The sequence below is a fragment of the Dunckerocampus dactyliophorus genome, chromosome 2 (genome assembly GCF_027744805.1).
Source record: "Dunckerocampus dactyliophorus isolate RoL2022-P2 chromosome 2, RoL_Ddac_1.1, whole genome shotgun sequence".
NCBI lineage: Eukaryota > Metazoa > Chordata > Actinopteri > Syngnathiformes > Syngnathidae > Dunckerocampus > Dunckerocampus dactyliophorus.
Window position 1 is genome coordinate 28593118 of NC_072820.1, and position 26173 is coordinate 28619290.

Below are 26173 nucleotides of genomic sequence, written 5' to 3' on the forward strand. Positions count from 1 at the left end.
TACCCCCCATCCATTCTACATCTAGTACAGTACATGTAGTTCACTTCCTGCATTCCATGTCTTGTTTTCTGTGATAGCTAGGATAATACATAATAGATAACGGTAAGACACCCCTCCCAAAGGAAAAAAAAAAAATAAATAAATAAATATATATATATATATATATATATATATATATATATATATACAGTCAAACTTGTCTATAACGGCCACTAGAGGGAGTCTGCAAAAGTGGCCGCTATAGACAGGTGGCCTCTATAGACAGGTTGGCATCCAGTTTGAATGTTGACCAGTAGAGGAAAAAAAGAAAAAAAAAGGGGAAAATAATAATAATAATAATAATGTTGACCAGTAGAGGGCACTGCGGGCTGCGGATAAAAGTTGTACAGCACTACTAGGCTTGTTATTATCATGGTTCATGGTTCATGGTTTTAATTCATCCTGAACATGCATGAGTCAAACAGTAGCACATCACATAGTACAATTCACAATTTTGCATGTCCAAAAAGGAGTAGGAAGAAGCAAAGCTTATTTAATCCTACCCCTCATCAGTTTCACATCAGTTGCAATACATTTATTCACCTCTTGTTCTTCCAAGTGTACTTTGTAGGTCTACATGACAATGTAGTGCAATCATAGCCAAGGTTTTTACTTACTAAAAGGAAGCTAGAGGCTTAATAATAACTGATAGAATATATCCACGACCCACAGAACAAAGCTGTGCTAGTAATGACTTACGCTTGTTTTTAATATTTTACTTTTTATACGGCAGAGTGTCATTACAGCTTTAGTTCATCGGGAAGTGACGGTGGGCGTCCCGAGCAGGAGAGCTAGGCTCAGTGCTAGCTGTGAGTTTGGAGAGAGTTGGGAAGTGTGTTTATGTTGGCGTGGATGTAAAGTCCTGCAGTGTTCTCCGCTGTTAATAAAGCCATTAAAGTGCATCGGCGACGTGAGTCTCTCCTTCCCCACAACAAGCGGCATTACAGTATTGACCAGTGCACACCAGGAAATAAACGGTGTCATTTCTTACAGGCATTGGCTGGACAGCTATGTAGTAGGGCTTGTTTAACCTTTGCGTTGTGGGCAAGCAGGAAGGAGAGACGATGCTGAGAGATGTGTGTGTGTTCTGAGCTGCTGTCTGGTGGCCGCGTTCAATAAATAAAGTTGGCAGAAGCAACAGGAGAAGTTTCCTTCTTTGCTTCGGAGCTGAATAACACTGACAAGTTAACAGACTAGTAGCGAACGGAAAAGAAGACGGCTTTGTTTGTGTCGAATACAGAAGATGAGGACTTTGATGGATTTGTGGATGAGGTTTGATGAAAAATAACGTGAGTACATTCTAAAATACTTCAATTAAGTACAACTGAACTCAGTTTTGCTCCCGCTGCCGCATGCATGCTAGCGTATGTATTTTTTTAATTGTAGCGTCGCTGGGAGCACGTCCTGTTCCCAGTCTACTTTGCGGTAATGTTTTGGTGCAAATGCTCTTAAAGTTACATGTTTGACCAGGAAATAGCAAGCTCAAAAGAAGACGGCTTTTTTGTGTGGAACAACTGACAGTTTGTGTGGATCTTGTGAATGATTGTGACTGAGCTAGGCCTCAGTAATTAAAGTCTACACACGACGGCTTCATTGATTGAAAAACGAAACTTTTTCGTGCATGAAGCTTCTACTTGAGTCGGTAATTTGGCCGCTATATGCGGTCAGATATTGACCAAGGGAGACAAAATGGGTGGCCGCTGGCCGCGTTGGACAGGTGACTGCTATACACAGCGTCTATAACATGTAAATTTGCTGCGGGGGATTTTTCAGTGGCTGCTATAGGCAGGTGGCCGTTCCATAAAGGTGGCCGCTAAGACAGGTTTGACTGTATATATAAATATATACATTAATAATAATAATAATAATAATAACAATAATAATAATAATAATAATAGTAATAATAAATAATAAATAAATAAATGTTTAAAATAAATATGAATAAAGAACAGAACTTTTTTTTTATAAACAAAAAAAAACAAAAAAATAACAAACTTGACAGAACAATCATTGTGATGGTCAAGACTCTTCTGCCTTGTATTTAGCAAACATCAACTGCTTGTATTGTTTTTTGAATTTGCTCATCTCTGTACATTGCTTGAGTTCCTTACTCAATCCGTTCCATCATTTAATTTCACACACGGAAAACTTTAACAGTGGTACAACAATTAAAAAAAAAGTGGTACCAATAGGTCCAGAGAATTTCATGACATTTTCCACAGGTGTCTTTGTATTTTTTCGAACAAAGATAAAAGAAGAAAGATGATACAGTACAAAGAGTATAAAGACGATCAAATAAATGACGGACTAATTACTCAAATGGACTAATGAGATAACACCCCCCCCCCCACCCCCCCACCCCCAGAGTCAGCAGTGGAGGGTCCACCCCGACCCCCCTCTCCTCCCCTGCAGGAGTACAAGGAGACGGCCGTCTTCCTGCTGTCCTCCCGCCGCCCGCTCACCTCCTCCTCGTCTTCCTCTCGCCCCCTGTCCTCCTCCTCCTCGTCAGGGGTGGGGGGCTGTGAGAGCGGGGTCGGGGGGCCTCACTGGGAGGATGAGAGCACCAGCAGCGAGAGCAAGTCCAGGTGCGGCCTTAGGTTAAAGTCCATATTTTAGTTGTTGTTGCAGCAATTAAGTCATGAAGTAGTAGTATTAAGTATTGGGGTAACTGTAAGAAGCCAATCAAGAGTCAGAAGAAAGTCATTTCCGGAAAAGAGACGTTAAGATAAGTGGTAAATGAAGTAAGGGGTGTTAGGTTGGGTCATAGCCTTTGACAATTGCCAAGATGAGACAGCTGGGCAGGGCACAGGCGCAGGGAAGGAGCTGATTGGCTAAAACAGGATAGAGAGGAGCAAAAACAGACCTCAAAGAATCCAAAAGGAACTGCAACTGACTGCTCTCTCTTTGTGGTTCAGCTCCTCTGGCGGCTGCTACCGGCCCACCTGGAGGCCCCATAGAGAAGCCCTGAACATCGACAGCATTTTTTCCACCCCGAACCAGAGGATCTGCTCTCAGGGCTACCACACACTGCCGGGCCCCTCTCACCCTCCGCCGGCCCAGCTGCCCTTACCGTCGGTGCAGCCGACCACGCCCACGCTGCGGGGTTCTCAACAGGCTGCGGAGCTGGAGGCAAGATTCGGGCTGGTGGGCCGGCCCACCATGGTTCCCCCTGCCCCTCCGCCTCTGAGGGGGGTGGAGCACCAACCTCGCCTCATTCAGAGGATGGAGAGTGGCTACGAGAGCAGCGAGAGGAACAGCAGCAGTCCTGACAGGTTGGAAACGAACGAGAAAACAAATGAGTGGACACATTTGCTCACTTTGTGTTCCTCCGTCAGGGAGGTGGGGCAACACAAACGGGCACTGATGTCCGGACCGTCATGGCGTTCGGTGCCCAAGTCTAAGAGCAGCGGTGCTATCCTGCAGGAGCTACCCTCACCTGGACAGCATGGGGCCACCAACACTGGTAATGTCATGCTCCAAATAGTTCAATAGTTCAAATAGTTACGTTAGTCCTACTACAAACTGGTAGGAGTACTGTATAGTGAACTTATAGTGGCTAAACCAGGGATGATCTAAGTGTGGCCCAGGGGACATTTGTGGCCCGCAGCTGTTTTTTTGTTGGCCCGCACGTGTGCACATCATAAAGTGGCATATTGTGTCGCGCACAGGTCCGTGAGGAAACTGTAGCTCTTTCTTTGGCAGGAGCCAATCGTGAGCTATGATATAAACTCATGACAAGCTTGTCAACCTTCAACAGCACTAAATTCAGCACACAGCAACTAACACTCAAACATTATACTTAAGAAATATAGAAACATGTATCAATACAGGTTTATACGAAAACCCCCCAACATTTTAAAGTGTTCCCATAATGCATTTGTGTTTGAGAAAACCATTCATTGGTGGAGAGCATAGAAAGCATAGAGAATGGCTGCAATGCTGCTTCTGTCCACCAGAGGGAGTCAGAGGACCTGGAGCCACATTGCAGGGCCACAATGAATGAGTTGCTCAGATGCAATGCCTTTAAATATTTATTTTGTTTAATTTTAAAGTCATATTGGGACATGTACATTTGTATATACACCTTTTGAGTTTTAAGTTTCTGTGTGCTGAATTTAGTGCTGTTAATAAAGTGTTCTTTGAACGCTGACACTGTGAGTCAGGCTGTTATGTTGTTATACTGTAATGGTGTCAAATTCGTGCCATGGAGGCCTTGACACTGCAGGTTTTCTTTCCAGTCATTAACTGAAAGCAGGTGATTTTAATGATTATCACCTCCTTCAATTTGAGGAACGGAGCTCATCAGTTAAATCACCTGCTGGAGAAACTAGTTGGAGGGAAAACCTGCAATGTCTCGGCCCTCCAAGTGTAATGCTCGTACAGTGTATATATTGACCTCCACTGACTTCCAATGGGTTGACAAGCTTATTGTGAGTGCACTGATAGCTCGTAATTGGCTCCTGCCAAAGAAAGATCTACCGTTTCCTCACTGACTCGCTAGCGGCACAGTGTTTAAACAATTAGTAGTAGTTCTGAAGTAAAGGAAATGTCACAAGATTAGAATTTAGCCATAAATTAGTCGCATCGCTGTATAAGTCGCAGGGTTCAAAGCTTAAGAAAAAAGTAGCGGCTTTTACACCGGAATTTAGGGTAATTTTATGAGCAAAATTGAATATTATAAAGAAAACTAATATTTTAGTGGCATAAAGTTGAAATAGCAAAAAAAAAAATGTTTTTTTAAATAAATAAGTATTATGAGAAAACAAACAAAACAACTAATAAAGTTGTAATTTTTTGAAAATTAGGTTGTGGAAAAAGTTATAATGGTATGAGAATAAAGTCAAAATATTATAGGAATAAAGTCATAATTACGAGAAGAAAATTTATAAGAAGAAAGTTGAAATAGTTTGAAAATTTTAAGATAACCAACAGCAGAAATGGAAAAAACAGCTGTAATTTCACAAGAGTACGGTCAAAATATTAACTCATTCAATACCAAAAATTAGCTTATACATTTTTATAAACCCAAACGCCCGATCCCAACAACATATGTTTTTTTTTGTTTTTCTTGTGCAAGAGGCTAAATGAGGTGCTGATGCAACTTCTGACCAATGGATTAGGCTTGAGAGCAATTTTAATGCCATAAAAACAGCCACTAGGTGGCAGAAGTGCATTTTGACAGGAAGAGGAAGTCCTTGCATAAAGGCAGCTATTACTACATTGCGTGCCACATGGAAAAAATTATGTATTGTATTGGAAAGAATGAGCAAAGACCAAAGTTGACACTAGTAATAGGCTTTTTCACTTATATCACAAAGCTGAGATGCAGTTTTTTCTTAAGTGTATGTACATCGGTGTGAAAAAGCGTTTGTGCCCTTCCTGATTTTGTATTTTTTTGCACGTTTGTCACACTTAAATGTTTCGAATTAGCAAACAAATTTAAATATTAGTCAATGACAACACAACTGCACACAAAATGCAGTCTATCACGGTTCACCTTTCATGGATTCGCTGTTTCGCTGAATTTTTGTAGTGCTCTTTTTTTTTAAATTATAGAGTATGAACCAAGGAGATTATACAACAGGAGAGCCGACTCGGCATCCACTTCCGTATTATGCCCTGGGTGGGTTTGGCCGCCATTATAGAGGGCAGAATCCAGAAAAATTGCATTGAAAACATGCCCTCGGCACACTTCTCAGCCATTAATTGCTCAAATAGACTGTCCAAAAGACCAGATTTGTCATTTTTCAAGTTCCCCAAAGACAAAGACAAGTATGTGTGATAAAAAACAGTGTAAAAAATTGTAAATTTATTACACTGGTTGTTGTAAATAAACAAAACATTGAACAAGACTTAAGTGCATATCGTGTAGGACTCCCACAGAATATATCTTTAAGATAATTTGTTTCTCTGGGTGATTGGTTGAATTAATGCAAGTCAGTGATGATGATAATTTAGAGTCTAGTTGATCAAATGTATCTGTGTAGGCTCTCAGTCGTACAGGAGTTGTTTATCAAATGTATTAACAATTACAGAAATGACAGAAATAAATGTTGCAGTGTGTAAATTCTTCCAGTTAAATATCCATATAATATAAGTACTTTTAAATTAAGACATTTTTAATCAACTTGGAAGGGTAATTAATGGATTTGTGGAATAAATAAATAATGACTGATGCTATGTGTGTGGTCCTACTCACACTTGCAGTTTGTTGTTGTTTAATTATGTACATATTGAAGTCAGCTGGGATAGGCTCCAGCATGCCCCCGCGACCCTGAAGAGGAGAAGCGGTATAGAAAATGGATGGATGGATGGATGGATATTGAATAATATACAATAATAATAATATTAGTGCTTGTAACATATACATATATACAGTATATACTGTGTATATATATATATATATATATATATATATATATAGTTATTTATTTATTGTATCAATTACGGAGGAAGGAAGTTTGAACTTGTATTTTGCACATTTGGATCTTAATGAGGTTTTAAGTAGAGCTACAATATGCAAACACAAGAAGGGGGAGTGAGACAAAAAACATTTTGAAAAAGTAATTTATTGAAAACAACAATTAAACTGAAATAGGCTGTCAACGTATATTTCCTGGACCTACACATTTCCCCTCCACACGCCTTCCTTGTTGATTAGTCCTTAATCACATATTACAGTACATTTACAGATAAAACACAAATATCAAACCATAGTTGTCAGTAAATGTATCATCATGTAAATTAGGAATGTGGAAAACCGTGTAATAGTGTGTTCAATGATTGCGATAGATGTTGAAGGTGTTGGCCGACTGTCAGTTCAGTCCATTTTGACATTTGGTGTCCAGGTGTTTGCCATGTGATTGGTAGGCAGTCAGTCCAGGGTGTACCCCACCTCTCATCCAAAGTCAGCTGAGGTAGGTTCCAGACCAACTGCAATCCCAGTGAGAATAACCGGTACAGAAAATACATGAATGCGTGTATAAATCTCGAGACCCCGAACATAAGACGCCACAACTTTTTTCCAGGGAAAAATCCATTATGTTCTTACAGTATATTTGGGTCAATGCAGTATTAGGTTAGCAAGAAACCCTAGGCTTCATTGTGTTAGCATAACTAAAATGTTAAAAATAGCGACTGACTGTATTTTTTTGCCTCGTCACCTGAGCCCTCTTCGCTGTTTTGTCAGGGCGCAGTGAGCTGGACGAGCTCCAGGAGGAGGTGGCGAGGAGAGCCCGCCAGCAGGAGCAGCAAAAGCGCAAAGAGGCGGAGCAAGAGGCGGCCCAGGGATTCAACCCCAAACCCAGCAAGTTCATGGACCTGGATCAGCTCCAGCACCAGGGTATGGTGAACGCAGGGATGCTTCACAGAGAGATAGAGATGGTTTTGTACTCTAAAGGCTTTAGCGCGCTCTGTATTTTTGTCGACTTTCAGAGATTTGTCACACAAGATATATGGCTGTTTGAAGTGATATCAGTAGATGGGAGATTTGGAGCGCATCCTGCGAGCCCAGAGACGAGCTCAGGCAGCAAAAGGACAGGATGTTACGCACAGTTTGGCGCTTTCAGTGTGACAAAACAGGTTTTAGATAGAAAACGTCCTTTATCGGAGGCCTAGTAGTCCAAAATGATCCATGTTGGATCATTGGCGGATACATTTAGCTTTTATTCAACTTTCCCCTGGGTGTTAGATATTATGACCTGTACTTTGGCTGAGAGGTCACTAGTATGTAAATGTCTCTGTCTGACTTTTGTCCTCACGTCCCATCTGCTCGTCTGTCTCTCCATCTGGCCACCCTTCTCCTCTTCTCCACCACCATCAGTACTTTTTATTCAGCTTTTTTTACATCTTAATGACTGTATTGGAGCAAGTACCACCTTAAAAAGATTTAATAAGTACCGCTGCTGCCACTTAACATCACAGTGTAGCTTCTAATATGTACTTGCAATTAATTAGCTTATTCCATATGAGTTGAGTACTTGATTTGAATTCAATTACATTCAATATTTTGTTGAATAATTATTTCTTATGTATAAGTCACTAATATATATATTTTAATTATTGATTTTTAATTCATTCATTTTTAATTAATTTTACTTTGTAAAAAAAATATATATATATTTTTTTAAATATCGGCTTTCTTATACCACCATTTTGGAATTCATGTTAGACCACAACCTGATAGGGATAAATAAACTAACTAACTAACTAACTAACTAACTAATTAATTAATTGATTTAGGTAATTACCAAGATCATTTTCTATGTTTCTGTCATGGTTAACAACACACTGTTATGAGGAAGCACTTTAACACAAATTACTGTTCTTAATACTAAAATATAATTTTGTTATATTATATAATTATAATAATTAATTAATAATCAATTAATAATTAATACCATAATGAATTATAACAAAATTATTATATAGACTATAAAATATATATATTAATTATGCCTGTCAAAAATAGCGCGTTAACGCCGGTAACTAATATATTTCATTATTTACGTTAAGTTTTTTAGCGTAATTAACGCACACGCATCATGGCAAGCCAAGTCTCTCTATTATGACGACAGACTGTGGCACAGAGTAGCGCCCCGCAGAGTCACACGCTCTGACGCTCTTTTAGAACTTTATTCTGACCTGAACACATCAACAGCAGTGCAACCCAACACCATATACTGTATGTATCTCCAGCTCCAAACCAACACGTCTCTAGTCCATTCACTGCAACAACACTGGCCTACACTCATTGTAACGAGACAGACCGCGAGATGTGTTCACGGACACTCTGAACATCACAACAACGTCTTTATCATGCGTGTGTGTGTGAAAAATTCACACAAAACATGTGAATTCAACTTAAATGACATGGTGTCTTTGAACGCCAGTCCTCATTGCTCATGATAACGCAGTTAAAAGTCTGATTCAAATATTCTGCTATTAAAGAAGCCAGTGTTAAGTAAATAGATTTTCAGACACGTGTGGTATCTTTTAGCTTGAGTGATGTATTAAGTTCATTTGGAGCTGTTAATACATACAAATACTGTATATATAATTCTTCTCTGTCATTTATCTTTCTTTCAATAAATACAGTAAAAATTGGGCATATTTCAGACATGATAATGGCAATGGTTTAATTAATTTTGAACATGCATACAAGTTACATTGGAATACATCACATAGTACAATTCACAGTTCCACATGTCCAAAAAGGAGTAGGAAGAAGCAAAGCTTATTTAATACTACCCCCTCGTCCGTTTCACATCAGTAGCAATACATTTATTCACTTCCTGTACTCCAAATGTATTCTTTGCTAGTTTAAAATGCATAGGAAAATGATATGGTAATATGATAATATGATGCCATAATAGGGTAAGGTAACATAGTGTGGCATGGTGATAAATCATGTTTAATTCATTTGATTAACCTGATTAAATTTTTTATCATTTGACAGCCCTGATATAAATATATTACATAATATTATTTATATTAAATTCAATTTCAATATATAATAATTATTATTTTTCAGATATACAGTATATAATTTTTTTTATCCATTCATATGTTTTTTTAAAAACATCAAAACACAAAAAAGTACAAGAAAGTACACAAGAAAGAAGTAGTAAAGCACATTATTATGTCTTGATTAAGATGTCAAATTATTGCATTCCTCCTAATAATAGACAGCATATAATACAAAATATACCATGTCATTTATTAAAAAAATAGCCATATCATTTTTGGGGGCTTTAATATGTGTGGAAAAGATTGTTTCGGTTTGTTATTTTCAAATAAATAACATGTTTAGTTTTCAACTTTCAAGCTTTTGACATCTAAAATGTAAAAATGTTATTGTGATAGGTGGTCTAATACATTTGTTAAGTACTATGCAGGGTATAGCCCACATTCTACCCCTTTAAAGATGCCAAAACTATATAACTAATTTGTTCAGTTGTAGCTTGCACTGGTGGAAAATTGCAATGCACCACACTGACAACTGTTTCTAATCATTTGCAATAAGGTACCGTATTAGACTGATCGTGTCCTCCCTTTCAACACTGAAATTTAATAATAAATGGCAGGCAGCGCTCGCACAATACATCTGCAGGACTTCATTAAAAGGATGTTGGCTGCATGAATTAATTAGCTGACTGAGCAAAATGGTCTTGGGGAAAAAAAACTTGGCATGACTCACAGGTTTGGTTCACATGTGGTGATTTTTTTTGTTAGAATGCGTGCACATATTTTCTGTTTGGTTGGGTTCAAAGGAACTCGTTTGGTCAAGTGTGAACGCAAAGTCCAAGACCCATCTCTAAAGCGGTCTTGGCCCACTTGCAAGTGAACTCTGGTGTGGTTCAGTTCACTAGAGCTCAAATGTGAAAACTATGAGAACTAAAGTCACCAAGCTTTGTTAAAATGGCAGCATGCAGAAAATGCATTGAAACTGCTGTCTCTCTGCTCAACGGTATATTAAAAGTATATTTTAGAAGCTCTTGGTGAAATCTAAGATGGTAAATATAAAACTGATAAAACTAACCTATGTTTTCAACCCAGCAGATGGCATTTAGGTTTGGAATATTTCAGTTTCATCAGGTAATATGTCATGAAAGCATACAATAGGCCTTGTCCAAAGTGCGGCCTTTTTTTTAAAAAAAAAAACTAAAAACAAAAAAAAACACCAGCAAAAATTTTAAAACTAGCAGTAATTTTACAAGAAAAGTCAAAATATTACAAGAAAAAAGTTGTAATTCGACGAGAAGTTGCCATTGTATGAGAATAATGTCGTAATATTATGAGGACAAATAATGTCATTTTAGTAGCATACACTTGAAATATTAAAGAAAGATGTAATTTTTAAAAAGTATAATATTAAAGTATAATTTTATGTGAAACAAACAACGAATAAAATCATCATTTTTGGAAAATTAGGTTGCAGAAAATTTATGATGTAACAAGAATAAAGTTGAAATATCAAGAGAAAACAAGAAAAAAAGTTGCAATTTTACAAGAATAAACTCATAATATTGTGAGGAAAAATAATGTTATTTTAGTAGCGTAGAGTTGAAATAGTAAAGAAAAAATACATTATTTTTTTAAAGTCATAATATTATGAAAAACAAAGCAAAATAAAATTGTAATTTTCAGAGAATTAGGTTGGAGAAAAAGTTATAATATTATGGAAATAAAGTCATAATATTACTACAAGCACATTTACGAGGATTTTTTAAGAAGAAAGTTGAAATTTTGGGGGAAAAACCCCCCAAAAAAACGCGAAAATGGGGGAAAAAAGACCGAAGCTGATACTAATAAAAGGCTTTTCCACCTATATGACAAAGCTGAGATGCAGTTTTTTCTTAAAATATATACCATATAACTTCTTAGCATATGCTGTACAAAATATTAAGTTAGCAAAATTGTATCCTTTCATTTTTCACTGTATGGCCCTCGCTGGAAACTGTTTGGACACCCGTGACATACAATACATGTTTTTTTTACTGTGCAGCTTTTGGTCATATGACCAAAATACCAGTGACAACGCTAAGCAAAAAGTACGTACCAAGTGCGTACCAAGAATGTTTTTTTTGTGTGAGTGCAAAACCACAAGAGTAGACGTAGCATTAGGCTATGTCCACACCATGCTGGTGTGTTTTTTTTTTTTTTAGTTTTCTCATTTTAGAATGGGGCCAATAAAAAAAACAGCCACGGGCTGCACTGTGGATTCTCCTGTATTAAATGTACAAAGGAATGTCTGTTATCTTTAAAATCAGCGCAGGAGACATCATAGATGTTTGATAATGTCACACATTTTTTATGACGGAAGCCTAAAACTCAGTTTTACCTGTCTACACACAAATGCTGAAGCTGGAGTTTTGATAATCTCCACTCAGGCCGCTTTTAAGGACAAAAACCTCAGTTTGTGTGTGGATGACAGGACAAATGTGTGTGGGTGTTTAGAAATGACTATCGATCCTTTAAAACATGTATCTGTGTGTTTTAGCGTGTGTGTGTCTGTGTCGTCTCTGAACTGCAGGTGTGAAGGTTTTCCCCTCCAGCTCAGCACTAACTAAATCTCTCTGTGGGATTATCAGATTGTGTCCTGCCTGTCCTCTTGTGCGTGCGTGTGTTTTTTACTGTGTTCATCAAGCACACACACACACACACACACACACACACACTAAACCAACCTTGATGAAGTGTGAGGACAACAAGCAAGCGGACAGATGGCTTCACTATCAGCGCGATTACGTAACAGAATTTGGTCTCCTGCAGCATCCGTATCGATGCTTTCAGGGCCCTGAACAATCTTCCTCCGCTTTAGAGGACACGTCGGCTCACAACAACAGAGCTGCTGCCGTCAGCCTCGCTTTACTCTTGTCGCTATCCATCACGTAGCTGTAAGCTGCAGCCAAAAAAAAAAGAAGGGACGGCTGCTCTTTTGTATTCCCCTTTTGCGACTCACTCTCTAAACCCCATATTATCCCTCTCACGCTTATTAAACACATTTTAAATACAGTTTTACACATGAACAAACAATTACAGGCTTTTAGTATACAACATTGTACTTATACTTACACAACATAATGTTGTGTCAAACTCTCTTTCTGCTGGAAAATGTTGAGTGAATTGACTTGACAATTTAATGCATAGGTATCCAAAGTGCGGCCCGGGGGCGATTTAAGTCAGGAATTAAAAAAACAACAGCAAAAATAGAAAAATCTGCAGTAATTGAACAAGAACGAAGTCAAAATATTAAGCTAAAAAAGGTGCATAAAAAAAGTTTTAAGAGAATAACGTAATATTATGAGAAAAAAAATGTCATTTTAGTAGCCCAGAGTTGAAATATTAAAGAAAACAGATGTTTTTTTTTTAAGTCAGAATATAATGAGAAACAAAGAAAACAATGAATAAAGTTGTAATTTTTCCGTCAGACTACACCAGGGTAGGTGTGGCTACAGATGTAGTTTAGCACCCCTGGCTGAGGAGTGAATGAATAATGGGTTCATGGTGAGTGACATATACTGTATATGTAAACTCCAAATGGAGTGCGGAGCCGTACATCAACGTCACACGAGTAGGAGCAGAGAAGTCAAAGTTAATGTGTTAATAGTACGTTAACGGACTTTTACTTTGACGCCACTATTTTTTTTTACACGCGATTAATGTGCACACGTCCTGTTTGACCCCCGGCCCACACCATAGTTTGAGGAAGCAGTGGTGACTGTGGAACCACAAGCAGTATTGAGCAGAAATGGACAAAGAAAAGGCCTGGCAGATTTGGCAGTATTTAGTGTCGCTGTGATTTCAGTTATGGACGCGATCTCTGACGCCGTCACCTGCCAGAGACAACAAGAAGTTACTGGATCACTGGCGTGCAGTCACTGATCACTGGTGTTTTCTATTGTCATTTACACAGTGGTACCTTGACATATAAATGTCCCAACTCACAAGAGTTTTTTAGATGCGAGCCGTTTCTCGACTGCTTTTTGCTTTGAACTGCACAGTAAAATTTGGGTTACGAGCCGCTATTTACAGGCAGGCAATATGTGGGCTTGTGTCAATATGACCATGGCTGAAGTTGAGAATGGATGTAGCATTAGCAGTGCTGTAGCTAGTCACCGGGAAAGATTTTCAACACATCAGTAATACCTGCGTAGATTATAGCTGTTATTTATCTTATTTATTATGTATTGTGTAAAACTATGACAGGATCAACATCAAATTAAAAGCACAAATTTAATACAGACCTACCGCCCACCAGTATGAGCCTGGACTTTGCTTTTCAGAGAGGTTGTGTACCACAAATATGCACATTATCGCTCGGTAAGGTTATCAAATCTTACCTTTATGCTTTCCCACATAGTATCAGCATTTGGGACCAAATATGAGGTGAAAGAAAAAGGGGCAGTATGTGTATCATCAGTCAACATAGACACTTTTTACTTTATTTTACATCCAGCAAATACAATAGATTGTTGTAGTGGTTTTCTGACTGTATTTTATTTGAAAAAAAATCAGAACCAGATAGAAAAATAATATTACCTATTTACTGGGGCCCCTGCCACTCAGGGACCTTTGGAATTGTCCTAACTTTTCCCCACTTTACGGCTCCCCTGTGTTGAGGCCGGCAAAATAATTAAGTTCGCTTTCATTTATTGTGTGATTAATTTAGGGGTTTTTTTATCGTCCACAAGACATTTTTTTTCTGAACGAGAAATCTTGTCACGTTTTAATCTTGCGACGGCCCTAGTCGATTTTATAACACTAATAATACACTTTGTCACCCATAACACAAAGCTGACATGCAGGCTGTTTTATATAATAACTTATCATATCCAAGTTAGATTGGTCATAATAGCCCCCACGTCATTTGATTTTTCAGTGTGCGCCCCTTGGTGGAAAACATTTGGACACCCCTGTAGTAGAAGAATATGCGTGCTGTCCCCGTCCCCTATCATCTAACATAACCACTCTCTCTGCTTCTGTCTCCTCCTTCCACACTTCTACTGTACTTTCCTTCCTCATCAACCTTTCTTCCGCTTTGTCGCTGACACCCTCAGCTGTGCTCAGATCGGTGCATGAGGCTAGCGCTCATAGCGGATTGGCCGTAGCCGCGTGCATGAGGAGCGCCACAGGGGAGCCCGTGGTCAGACACAGGCAGGAACAGGCAACGGAATGGGAGTCAGGAAGCAGCCGGCAACAGGGGCCTTGCAGGTACACCAAACACTGTGACCTCCAACCTACAACCCTGCACCCACTTACCATCTTGTTTGTGTGAAGACCAGCTTTTGTTGTGTGGTCCTTTGTGCTGTGTTGCAGTTTAGGTATAAAGTTGCTTGTCTCAAAAAGAAAACAGGAAGTTTGCTTTTTTTGTTGCGTGCATCTGGTGTGCTTCACCGCTTCTCCCACATGCTGATTTGTCCTAGTCTGCCTTACTGTTGTCGCTTTGTTTGTGCGATGGCAGTCGCACATGTTATGTTGTGTTGTGCTGCCGTGCTTTCCAGCGTGTCAAGTTGTTGCTGTTTTGTTGGTTTTGCTGTGTGAGGGGAAGAAGCCGATCACAATCATGTTTGAATATAAAAATTGTCGATAGAATTGCTGTTCTCTGAACCTATCCCAAAAACTGCAAATTATTTAAAATATATACAAAAAATATTTTTTAATATTTTATTTAAATATAAATATTAGAGTTTTAATTACATATTTAAATAAAATAGTTAAAGTCTTATCATAAGGCACTTACAATATTAGATTTGTTGGATTTTGTAACAAAAAATAAACATAATTGTTTGACTTTTAATAATGATATATCCATGTAATAGAACATGTAACAGAATAAGATAATACAAATAAATATCTTTATAAATGTATGTACATGAAATTTGAACATGAAAAAATATATCATATTTAGTGTATGATGAATAATGATCTATATGTACAATGTGTTTTTTTTTTCATTATACGTATTTATTATAATCCTCCCATTACATCATTGTCTTTTTTTGTTGCTCATTGGCTGTCAGAAGTCACATGGTGTGGGTTACCAAATACGGTTCCTTTCCCTTTAAAGGGTTACTAAATTATCACCAAATCCAAACTGTTAGCGAGGAGGAAGAGGCGGAAAAAACGCTGCGTCGCACTCTCTTAAAAAAAAAAAAAAAAGATTGACTTCCCTCCTCTTTTTAACTGATCAACACCAGATTCGGATTGAGAGCACAGCTGCTGCGAAGCCTGCTGGGTAATTTCTGAGGCTGAGAAGAGACAGGAGAGTTGATGTTTAGGGGGTAGGGTGCTGACAAAAACACATACACAGGTAAAAAATACAAGAATTTACGCACCAGCTGTTCTGACGTATAACAACACACACACACACACACACACAGATAAGAAGTGCAAATAGGATGCAAATGTGGAGCGTAGATCATTTAAATCAATAAAGTGATAGGGCAGCCCGCTGATAGCGACTCTCCACCATGTTGATGGACGACGCTGGCTCACAGCCATAAAGGCAAGATTGTCGTTTTGAAAGTCAGATTAAAGCGCATCATATGCTGGGTTCAGGAAGTGTGTGCGTATGTGTGCTTGTACATCAGCGGGGCGATGCTTGCATAAGGCTGGATCATCGTCACTGTGTGTGTTGTGACCTTCCCACAGTACACTTGACATCACAACACCTCTTCTTGTGTGCTGATGTCATACTGTCCCTCCCTCCCACTCTCCACGCTCCCCTCCTGTATCTTCCAGTGAACAGCCTGGCCCAGTCCAAGTACTGCTGACGCCCAATCAGGAGGAGGTAGAGGACCAGGCATCAGCCAACCAGGAGCCGCCCCCTCTGTCTCCACCCCTGCCCCCGCCCTATCGCACCCCCATCGGTCCTCCACGTCCCGCTGCGCTTACACTCAGCATCCCTCAAACGAGCGCCCCCTCCGATCGAGGCGGGAGCGGGGACGACAGGGGAGACGGCACGGTGGTGAGGCTGTGCGAGTTACTGCAGGCAGGGGGGGTGAGCATCAGACCCCTGGGAAGGCACTTGGCTATTTCTCTCCCATCGCTTCCTCTGCGATTTTGGGACACACCCATCACTCAACCGCTGCCTCCCCCTCCTCCTCCGCCCCCTCCGGAAGCCTCCGGGCAAAGGAAACCTATGACCCCTCTCTGGCAGCCACCCCAACCCGATTCCACCACCGCCACCGCTGCCACCCCTCAGCCTTGGCAGCCCGCCGACAGCTCCACCCGTCATTGGTCCTCCTGGAGTCTGGATCGCCCCGACGCCATGGTGACGCCCTATGACACCCCTCCGGACCACTGTGCCCCTATACCACCCAGGCAGCTGAGCGCTGGTCGGCACCCCTCTCGGGGGCACTATAGCTCCCAGCATGCCTTGGGGCAACACGCTGACCCCAGAAGCTGTGAGCATGAGGAGGCAGAGCTCACGGAACTTGACACCCTTTACCAGGCCAGTCTGCAGGCGGGGAGGACAGGTAGACACACAGTGGGTAATGCTCTACACAAGCGCAATCATCAACATATTGTTCATTAATTAATCTTCCATGCAGGCTGCAGCCCGTCAGAGCGGCTCATATCCAGGGTGGGCGGCCAGGCTCGCTCCAGAACCCCCAATGCAGACATGGAAAGGAGCGTGTTTGGCCCGGACGGCGCCAGCACCCCCACCTACCTCAACAAGGTAACCCCCCTATGGATCCCACTTTCGTCTTTCCATTGGCAGCCCCCATAAGTTGTCTGTTGTTTCTCTGCAGCCAATGGTGTTGCAGGGTCTGCGTTTGGGGGCAGGGCCCGACGAGGAGGGTAACCTGAGGCGAATTGGACGCAGCTTGAGCGGCACAGTGGTGGTAACCCCACACCGCCTGACCGCAACCCGCAGCTTTGTGAGTGTTGACTTGTGCTCTGCTGCCCCCCTGTGGCTCGTGTGGCTCACTGCATACCATTGTGATGACACGTGAGCGTGCCCTCTGAGCGTGCTGTTTGTCTGCTTCTTCTTTTTCACTCTGGGCTCTCTTTCTCTGCTTTCTTCATCTTCTTATCCTCTCTGTCCCTATGTCTTGTGTCTCTTTCCAAGGCGAAGCAGGCTGATGTCAGTGCCTCGCATTGCTTACTTCCTCTCTCCTGAGTCCCTGTCGCTATTGCACCACCATCACCTCCTCCATCCTCTTCATCACCTTGTCATCACCACCTCCCTCCACTGCCTCACAGGTAAAATGCCACGCTGTGTTACTGTGCTACCTTGTACCTGCTCAGCTGCTTCCAATCCAAAACATTGACAAACTGGTGGCGTAATGGTACAGCTGCTGGCAGAGGGTGCGAGTTCGATGCCAGCCCCGGACAGATTCGAAAAATGTTGTGAATTGACTTTTTTGCACGAACCATGTAGTCATATTACTCTAAAACATGCATCTTACCAAATCCAAGATCATGTAAAAACAATAAAATACATTGGGGGTTGTCTACAGCCACACCTTTTAATGCCAATTTTTTTGAATGGACTCACACACAGAAAATAAATGTAAAGATTTGCCGATTTCAGACCAATTTGAAGGCTGCACAGCAAATTTCATGGAGCGTACCAAGATTTATTAAATGAAATCTAGTCATAAAATCAGTGTAAATGTGTCAAATTATTAAACTTGATTCAAGAAAATGTTACTTTTTTTCCCAGAGTTCAGAAATGTAAAAACGAGTGAATTTACATTCAAATCATGAAAAAAAGAGAATTCTGATAGTGTTTATGACAATAGGTTTTCCTAAATGAAGTAAATCTTAGATACAGTCACACTCTTTTTAAATAAAAAAAGTTCCATCTGTCAGGGTTCGGCCCAGGGCCGGAACTTGGATCCCAAGATGCGTGAGCCAGGTGTAATATTACACAAAGAGCACAAAATACAAACAGAGGATGCAAAAGTACAAACAAGGAAAAGTTCAACTAAAAATTACCCGGAGGGTACACGAGGAAAAAAATACTAGTACTAACCAAAAGGAGCTACCGAAAAAGGAGTGGTAGAACAGCAAGACTAGTGTCTAAGCTAACGAGACAGCACTGCAAAATACCGGGCAGGCTGGAACAATGGACGAACACACTGCAGGCGGCAAGGGTGGCAAAAAATATAAGCAGCACGCGTAACAATTGCTGCCCCACGTAACTACTTTCCCCTGGTCCCAATTAATTACAGGATTATGCAGGCGTAGCCAGGGGAGACCCAGGACGAGCGGGGATGCTTGGGAAGGTATAATATAGAACCGGATCGATTCGTGGTGATTACCAGATAAGAGGAGTGACAGCAAGTCGGTCTGGTGCGTGGCGGTAGCAAGTAACCGCCCGTCTGAAGAGCGGACCTCTTTAGGGTTTTGTAATCTAATTTTAGGGAGGTTGTGTAGCTTAACGAAGTCAGAATCCAGGACTGAATCAGGTAGTTGGAGTCTTAGCTGTCTAGTTGGTGGCCCCTTGTTATCCCCTCCCTTTGCAGTGTACTCACAGGGAGACGGGTTGGATTGGGTTGGATGTTGGGAGGTTGATCCCCGGGGGATATCGGAGGCTCCAACCTGGTTATCCCTGGCAGCGGCTTGGGTCTGCGTGGAGGTCGGTCTGGGCACTCAGCCAGACGGTGGTCCACTTCACCGCAGTAGAGGCATAGGTGGAGACGCCGTCCGTAAGCACAATCAGCCGCAGACAGACGCCGCCCTCCCAACAAGCCCATGCAGTTGGGAGGGCGGCGTGGGAGGCTGCCGGGTCGACTCCTTGGTGTCCCACTCCAACCCTTTGCGGTAAGTGGGGGCCATTCGGTGAGAAGAGGTTCCTCCAGTCCCTCCATGGTCCAGCTCCTCACGGAGTTCGCGGTCGTACTCTCTAAGGCGTTGTTGAGCCAGATGGTGAGGTCGATGAGCTGGTCGTCGAATGCTGAGGGAAGCAACGGGTCAAAAACACTGTGGAGTAGCGCCTGTGTTGATAGGCAACTATCTGGCAACGACCATGCAGGAGCTTGCTGCTTAAGAGGAGAGCGCTCCTGATGTGCTGCAGGTGTGTCAATTAGGAACTCAGTGGCGGAGGAGGTGCGCTGCAAAAAGGCAGAGAAAGAGAGAGCGGCAGAGCAGCGCACGGAACATAACACCATCCGTATAATTTGCTTCCTGCTTGTTGAAAAGAAGTGACCAGCATAACTAACTTGAGTACTGGAGCTCCTCCCTGTGTACTAGCTTCCTTCCATATGCATGATAGGTTCATTGGAGAGTCTAAACATTGTAAGAAAATACAATAGTACTCCTACCTCTACAACTTGTGAAAACTTTTTTGCTTAAATCTCGCCTCATAAAATCAAATTTTGTCTCAATTTAAGAATCATATAAGAGCATTTGACTTACTTCTTACCTTGTTATAAGAATATTTTACTTAAATCTAGCTAAGTGACTAAGAACAACTTGCTTATTTTAGGACTCATTATATTCTTGAAAGTCACAAGAAAAATATTCTAGTTATAAGAATTCATTAACACCCCTTTACACACATATTACCCAATATAGTAAACATAATAACAGAAAATAAGTCATTTAAGACATATATAAGACATATATAAGACTTGTGCATGTGTGTTGCTGTAAATGTGTTTCGGTGCTAGGGGAGCTGAGTATGGGGCTGACAGGAAGTGACGTCGGGGGTTCAGAGTTGAGTTGTAGCCTGCTGTGGGTTACGGCCGCAACATTAGCCCATATAAGGGATCATTGTGCTTGTTGAGAGATCAGTCAAACCTGCAATAAAAGTCTGGCGCTTGTGTGTCTCACCGAGGATTACAATAACATTACTGACACCTAGTGACCGGTGTAGAGTACTACTTATCATCGCATCTTTGAGTGTGTCTTCTGAATGCCTTGTATTTGTATTTTACTTTATTTAGCAATTTTTATGCCTGAAAATGCTTAATTTAGGCAACAAAATACGTGAACAATGCTTAAATATGCTTTTTTTTTTTTTACTAATAATGGACCGTATTCAGCCACAAAACAGCATGATTTATTAATTAATATATTTTTGAAAAAACATTATAAAGTGAAGATAAAATTACTGTAGTAACTATAATGTGCATTAGCAACACCTACAGGATAGGAGTGGAATGTAATGCCCATTTTACAAGGCCAATTACACAAAGCATGTTTTCATTTGTTGTGGCCTTGGCAGAGGTCTGCCCTCTACTGTGTGATATTATAGTTGTCTTTGTCAAAGCAGTATTTGGTATCCGGGTCCATATATTGTGTGTAAATATTGTCCTTTGCCCTCTGCTTTCCTGTGTGCAGGAGTTGTCGGGCAGTGCCGGGAGCTTCTGGCTGTATTTGACGGGGGTCAAGCTGTCTTCTGGTGACAAGAGTCCTGCCCGCCCTCACTGACGTCCACTTGGGCATCATCAGGAGGATGGACAAAGCCCTTCCCTCTATCTCCCCCTCCCTTTTGGAAACGCCATGCAACACGTCCACACACCTGCAGCAACATAGAGCACCCTTGCTTTTCCCTCCCTCCCTCCTCCACCCTTTAATCCATTATTCTGTCTATGCAGTCACTCTGACCCCCAAACCTCAAAATTGTCCTTACTTTCCGGGACTGCCCACCCCCCACCCCCCACCCCCTTTATGTGAGAGATCCTCGGCTAAAACTGCTGGGGTGAGCGGGACCTTTGCTCTTGGCTCCAACCAAGTAGCCACGCCTCTTCCTGTTTCAACACGGGCATTTCCAGTTGGACGTAGCAGACCTGATTCCGATAGACAGCCATATCTTCCCTTTTTGTTTACTTCTTTTTGTCCCCTCTGGTGGTGTACAGACCAAGTCATCAAGAATAAGACTTTATGGAATGTTGATCATCAATGAATACTCTTCATATTCTGCATTTCAAATAGAAAGTGGGCTTCACTTCACAAGTGTCTAGCTGGAGTTTTTGCCCCTCTGCCCCCGCCACCCGCAGGACACATGTAGCAAATGACAGCTCTCCCGTTTCTACCGGGAGCTTAAAAAAGAAAAGAGCCTGTTGTTAGGTTTTTTTTTTTCTTCATTTATTTCATGTTTGTCTTTTCACTGTCCCTTTCCTTCCAAATATGACGCAGTACCAAGGGGGGAGACACGTACGGGAATGAATGTAGAATGATGCTAGTGCACTTTGCAGGGCCACCGTGGTAGAAGTGCACTTTTTTAAATGAAGGACTGAAAGGAGGAAGCTCGTGCTTGTTTCACTTTAAAAGGTCTCAGGTCTAATCCGTGATACACTTTATATTAGAATGAATAATTCCCACCTTCGGGCCCAGACATGTTGCTTTAAATGTGTTATTACAGGTCTATTTTCAGCCCATGTGCTGAAGGATGTCAACCATGTTGTACAGTCACACGCACGCACGCACGCATACATACATACACACACACACCCTTTACTAAGCGGTAGGGGTGTAACGCTACGCCATCATCACGGTTATCATTAATGGTCCTCCTCATACTTACTTTCAACGCTTAAATGTATAGATCAAAGGTGTCAAACTCATTTTTATTGAGGGCCACATTGCATTTATGGCTGCCCTCAGAGGGCTGCTTGTAACTGTCAATATAGAGTATATGGATAGAAATGTATCATTGCCTCGTATTGTTATGAAACAGTTACCCTGCAATTTATGATTATATTTTTACTAACAAATTGAGAAGTGACAAGCTGATGTTGAAGTATTTATTTTTGATAACAAAAAATGCTTGGAATATCTTGTTGCATGATAGATAATATTAAAGTTTGGAAAAGGGATGTCCAAAGTGCGGCCCGGGGGCCAGTTCTTTTTTAATTGACCCATGGCACATTCTACAATTATGATTTACGAGAATAAAGTCAAAATATTATGGGAATTAATTCATAATTATGAGAAGAACATTTAGAAGAAGCTGTAATAAACTGGTAATATGAGAAAAAGTAATGTAATTTTAGTAGCCTAGAGTTGAAGGAATATGATATTTAAACAAACAAAACAAAATAAAGTTGTCGTTTTTGGATTGGGTTGGGGGAAAAGTCATAATATTGGAATAACATCACAAAATCAGGGGTAGTGATATAATACACCTTGAGGTGCAACCTAGACACATCGTCAGTGAACGAACCTGGCGTCATCGGGTGTTTAGGGTCTTAGGTCCAGACACCCTCTTCCTGGCGACCCAGCCGGGGATGATCAGCCCCCGACTTGTGTCTAGGTAGCAAAACTCCGCCACTCCTCAGCCCTTTTAATCCAGAGCCACCTAGAAGCTTTCTCAGCAGCTTCCAAGATGCTCTTGATGGCTCTTTGTTTCTGCTGCCCACAGATCCCAAAGAGACCCAGGACCCGATATAGGGATTGCCCTGCAAAACCCCTGCAGCCTACTTCCACAGGCTCGCAGCGGGCCTTCCATCCCTGCCTCTGACATTCCTCCACCAGAGATGCATACTTGGCTCTCTTCCTCTCTTGTGCCTCTTCCATCCTGTCTTCCCGGGGGACTATCAACTCCAAGATCACCACCTGCTTGGTAGCCCCGGAGTGATAGTCATAATATTACAAAAAGAAAATGTACACAAACTATTTAAGAAGAAAGTTAATATATTTGGGAAATGTTTCAAAAAAACAGCAAGAATGTCACCTACAGTACAGTATATGACAAAGCTGAGATGCAGTTTTAAAAAATACACAGAGTATATAACTTATTAGCATATCTACATGTGTTGCTTTATGAAATATCAAAGTTAAAAGCAAAGTTGCATCCTTTCATTTTTCATTATGTGGCCCTCGCTGGTTGGAAAGGTTGGAAATCTGGTTTAGAAAAACTGCATGCAGTACAATTTTTCAGTCAAAATGAAAGAACAAATATGTTTAGAAGGAAGAAGGTGAAGTACATTATTGACATACATAGTTTCTAGGATTTCAATGAGCCACATAAAATAATGTGGTGGGCCAGATCCGGGCCCGAGTTTGACACCTGTGCTCTAGATCAACTTCAGATCTATTAAGTTTTTTTTTTTTATGTTTTTTATGTTTTACACCTTTTTTGTCAAAGGAACCTCTGTTTTTTTAGTAGCAAAAACACCAATATGCAATATTGAATTGTTTCAAAGTGGAATATTTGATATGAGGTAATTAGAGCCTTTAACATCTCAACAATTTTTATTAGCATATGTTTTTATTATTACATGTTATTATATTTTAATAATAACATGAAACATAGCCATCAACACAAAGGACGATCTGTCCTGAAAATCGACTACATTAAACTACTTTAATTCATTATGAAACAGAAATTGGAAGTGTTTGAAGAGTGAATGATTATTTTCATTTTCGTCAGAGAAAGTTGCCTTATTGGCTGAAGTGCAGTATTAACACTTCCAGCTTGTAGCCTGGTTCCCAATCTCTTTGCTTTTTCTATGTCTTATCCCTCTATGTGTTTACCTGGAAGGCCAAGTGTTCCCAAACAGGAGACTTTAACGATGGAAGAGGGTTTTCAAGCTTTTGCATCTCCTTGGCACTATTTTTGTTGACTGAGCAAACGGGCAGTTATGCGTCCTGTCCCTTACTCATTGTGTGGGAACTCCGAAAACTCAAAATCAGATGACAAATACATGTACTGTTACACCCCTACTATGCAGCATTAATAATACGCTTCATGCTGGACATAAAAAAGGTGGCCACTGTAAGAATTGATTGCAGAAGAAAGAACACTGATGTTTTTTTTTTAATTTCTCCTTTTTCTTGTGTCTTTTTAAATCGTTATTTGCAAGGATGTAGCCAATTGTAGCGCTTGAGTCCGCTATGCAAATCAACCCTCCCCCTCAAGGCCCTGTATCAGCCAAGAGGACAGAACACAACACAACACAACACGACAAACACCCACAAAGAGGAGAAGGAGGAGATCTCATGTTTTAATGCTGCTGGTGAACTTTGTTGTTCTGCATCTATTTACTCTTATAGTTTCAACCAATGGAATGCAAAAACTAAACAAGAGCGAGAGAAAGCGGGAGAGCGCAACTGACTAGAAGGACTTGAGCGAGAATGAATGTAAATGAAAGGATGACCGCGATGAGGAGTTTACTGTTTGTGGGGGTGTGCGGGCTTGTGTGTGTCACATAGGGGCTGGGTGGGAGTTAGTGTTGCTCTGGGGAAAGCGGGAACTTGTATTTTTGCAATAAAGTTATTACCAATGCCCTCCCACAGGGGGCATAGCTACCGTATGATGGCTCTCTGTGTCAATTGCACCACAAAATGCATGTCATTCCCATGTCAAATTGGGCACTTTGATATTTTGATAGATTTCTTTCATTTTATAAAAATGCCAAAAAAAGTTGTACTCATATTTAAAAACAAACTTTTGTGTTAGTATTATTTCTTAGTATCCACAATGCAGATTTTTCTCTTTACTTTTTGCTCTATTTTTCCCCGTTCTGTTTTCTTGTATTCTTGCTTGTCACACAGGGTTTCGGCTACATGCAATTGATCGTGGGGCACCACCAAGGGACAAGATAAAAGTCACACACCTTGAAAATGAGTTTTTTAACGTGAAAAAAAAATTGAAAGGAAAACTGCATTTTTTGGGGAATTTTGCCCATCATCCACAATCCTTATGTGAGACATATGCACCAGGTACGTAACGAAACAAGTTTACCAAGTAACTTTAGATACGAGCTGAGCTGAGGAAAACCTAAAAAAAATCAGTCCGGAGTAGAGGCAGCGACCGACGCGACACGAGCCGTTTTCAACTCTGTCTTGTTAAATGCACTGTCTGGCTGCCAATCACAGAGCGTGAAGAGTTGCAGCGTTGAATGGGCCCTCGCACCCCCATGCAACTCTGGCTTCATGTGAATGGGCACATGGACGCAGGACTCAACGCCACTATCCATAGTTTAAAAAAAATTGGGTCGTCTTGAGCAGAATATTGAGTTGCATAATATTTATCCAGTCAGGGGCGTCATCTGAGTCGATGTATACACACAATCACGGACCTAACCCACTGTTAAAAAACTTTAAAGAGGACCATATGAAAGGGAGTTACGACAGTTATAATTTTCAACCAGGAGAGGGCGATACTGGTGCCAAGGTGGCCCTGTGGCCATGTCCTGTCCCAACCCACCATAAAAAGTGGGACCATGTAGAAGGTAGTTACAGCAGTTACATACAGTTCCACCAGTTAGTGGCACCATTGGAGTCAATATGAAAATCTAGTCATGATCAGACCCCAACCCTGAACCCTCATGTCAGTTTTGAAGGCAATCTAATATTATAAAGTGAAGTTATGACGCTAATGGCGAGGAGCTGTCTTCGCCACCAGGCTCCACCCACTACGAGTAATGAAACATCATGAGTCATATCATCAATCTGTTTAACTCATTTTTCAAAAGACAACCCCTTCAGTACCGGCCATTTGAGATTATTTTGACTGATATCGTGTTCCATGGCTACATAAACATGGAAGCTACCAAAAGAAAGATAAGAAGCGTATAACTTTATTTTATATTTAGCTCAGAGCTAGTGAATACATTGTACACCAGGGGTGCTCACACTTTTTCAGCCTGCGAGCTACTTTTAAAATGACCAAGTCAACCAGTTTTTTTAACAGATTTGAGTCTGCCCTCCCTCCCTCCCCTACCAACTC

General features: G+C 40.9%; 1 protein-coding gene across 5 annotated transcripts in view; it reads left to right on the plus strand.

The window, feature by feature from the left end:
• Positions 1–25349, plus strand: part of LOC129168807 (inactive ubiquitin carboxyl-terminal hydrolase 54-like) — a 75160-nt gene extending 49811 nt beyond the window's left edge. For 2 of the 5 annotated variants that reach the window (XM_054754501.1, XM_054754491.1), the window contains 9 exons: positions 2405–2624; positions 2955–3311; positions 3375–3502; positions 7229–7381; positions 14601–14754; positions 16285–17021; positions 17097–17224; positions 17298–17426; positions 20839–25344. In XM_054754501.1, coding sequence (XP_054610476.1) covers positions 2405–2624; positions 2955–3311; positions 3375–3502; positions 7229–7381; positions 14601–14754; positions 16285–17021; positions 17097–17224; positions 17298–17426; positions 20839–20928 — 2096 coding nt within the window. In that variant the 3' untranslated portion in view covers positions 20929–25344. Of the gene's footprint in view, positions 1–2404; positions 2625–2954; positions 3312–3374; positions 3503–7228; positions 7382–14600; positions 14755–16284; positions 17033–17096; positions 17225–17297; positions 17427–17617; positions 17752–20838 lie in introns of those variants that run through there. The other 3 variants (XR_008566343.1, XR_008566345.1, XR_008566344.1) reach the window with 3 other exon arrangements.
• The last annotated feature ends 824 nt before the right edge of the window (positions 25350–26173 follow it).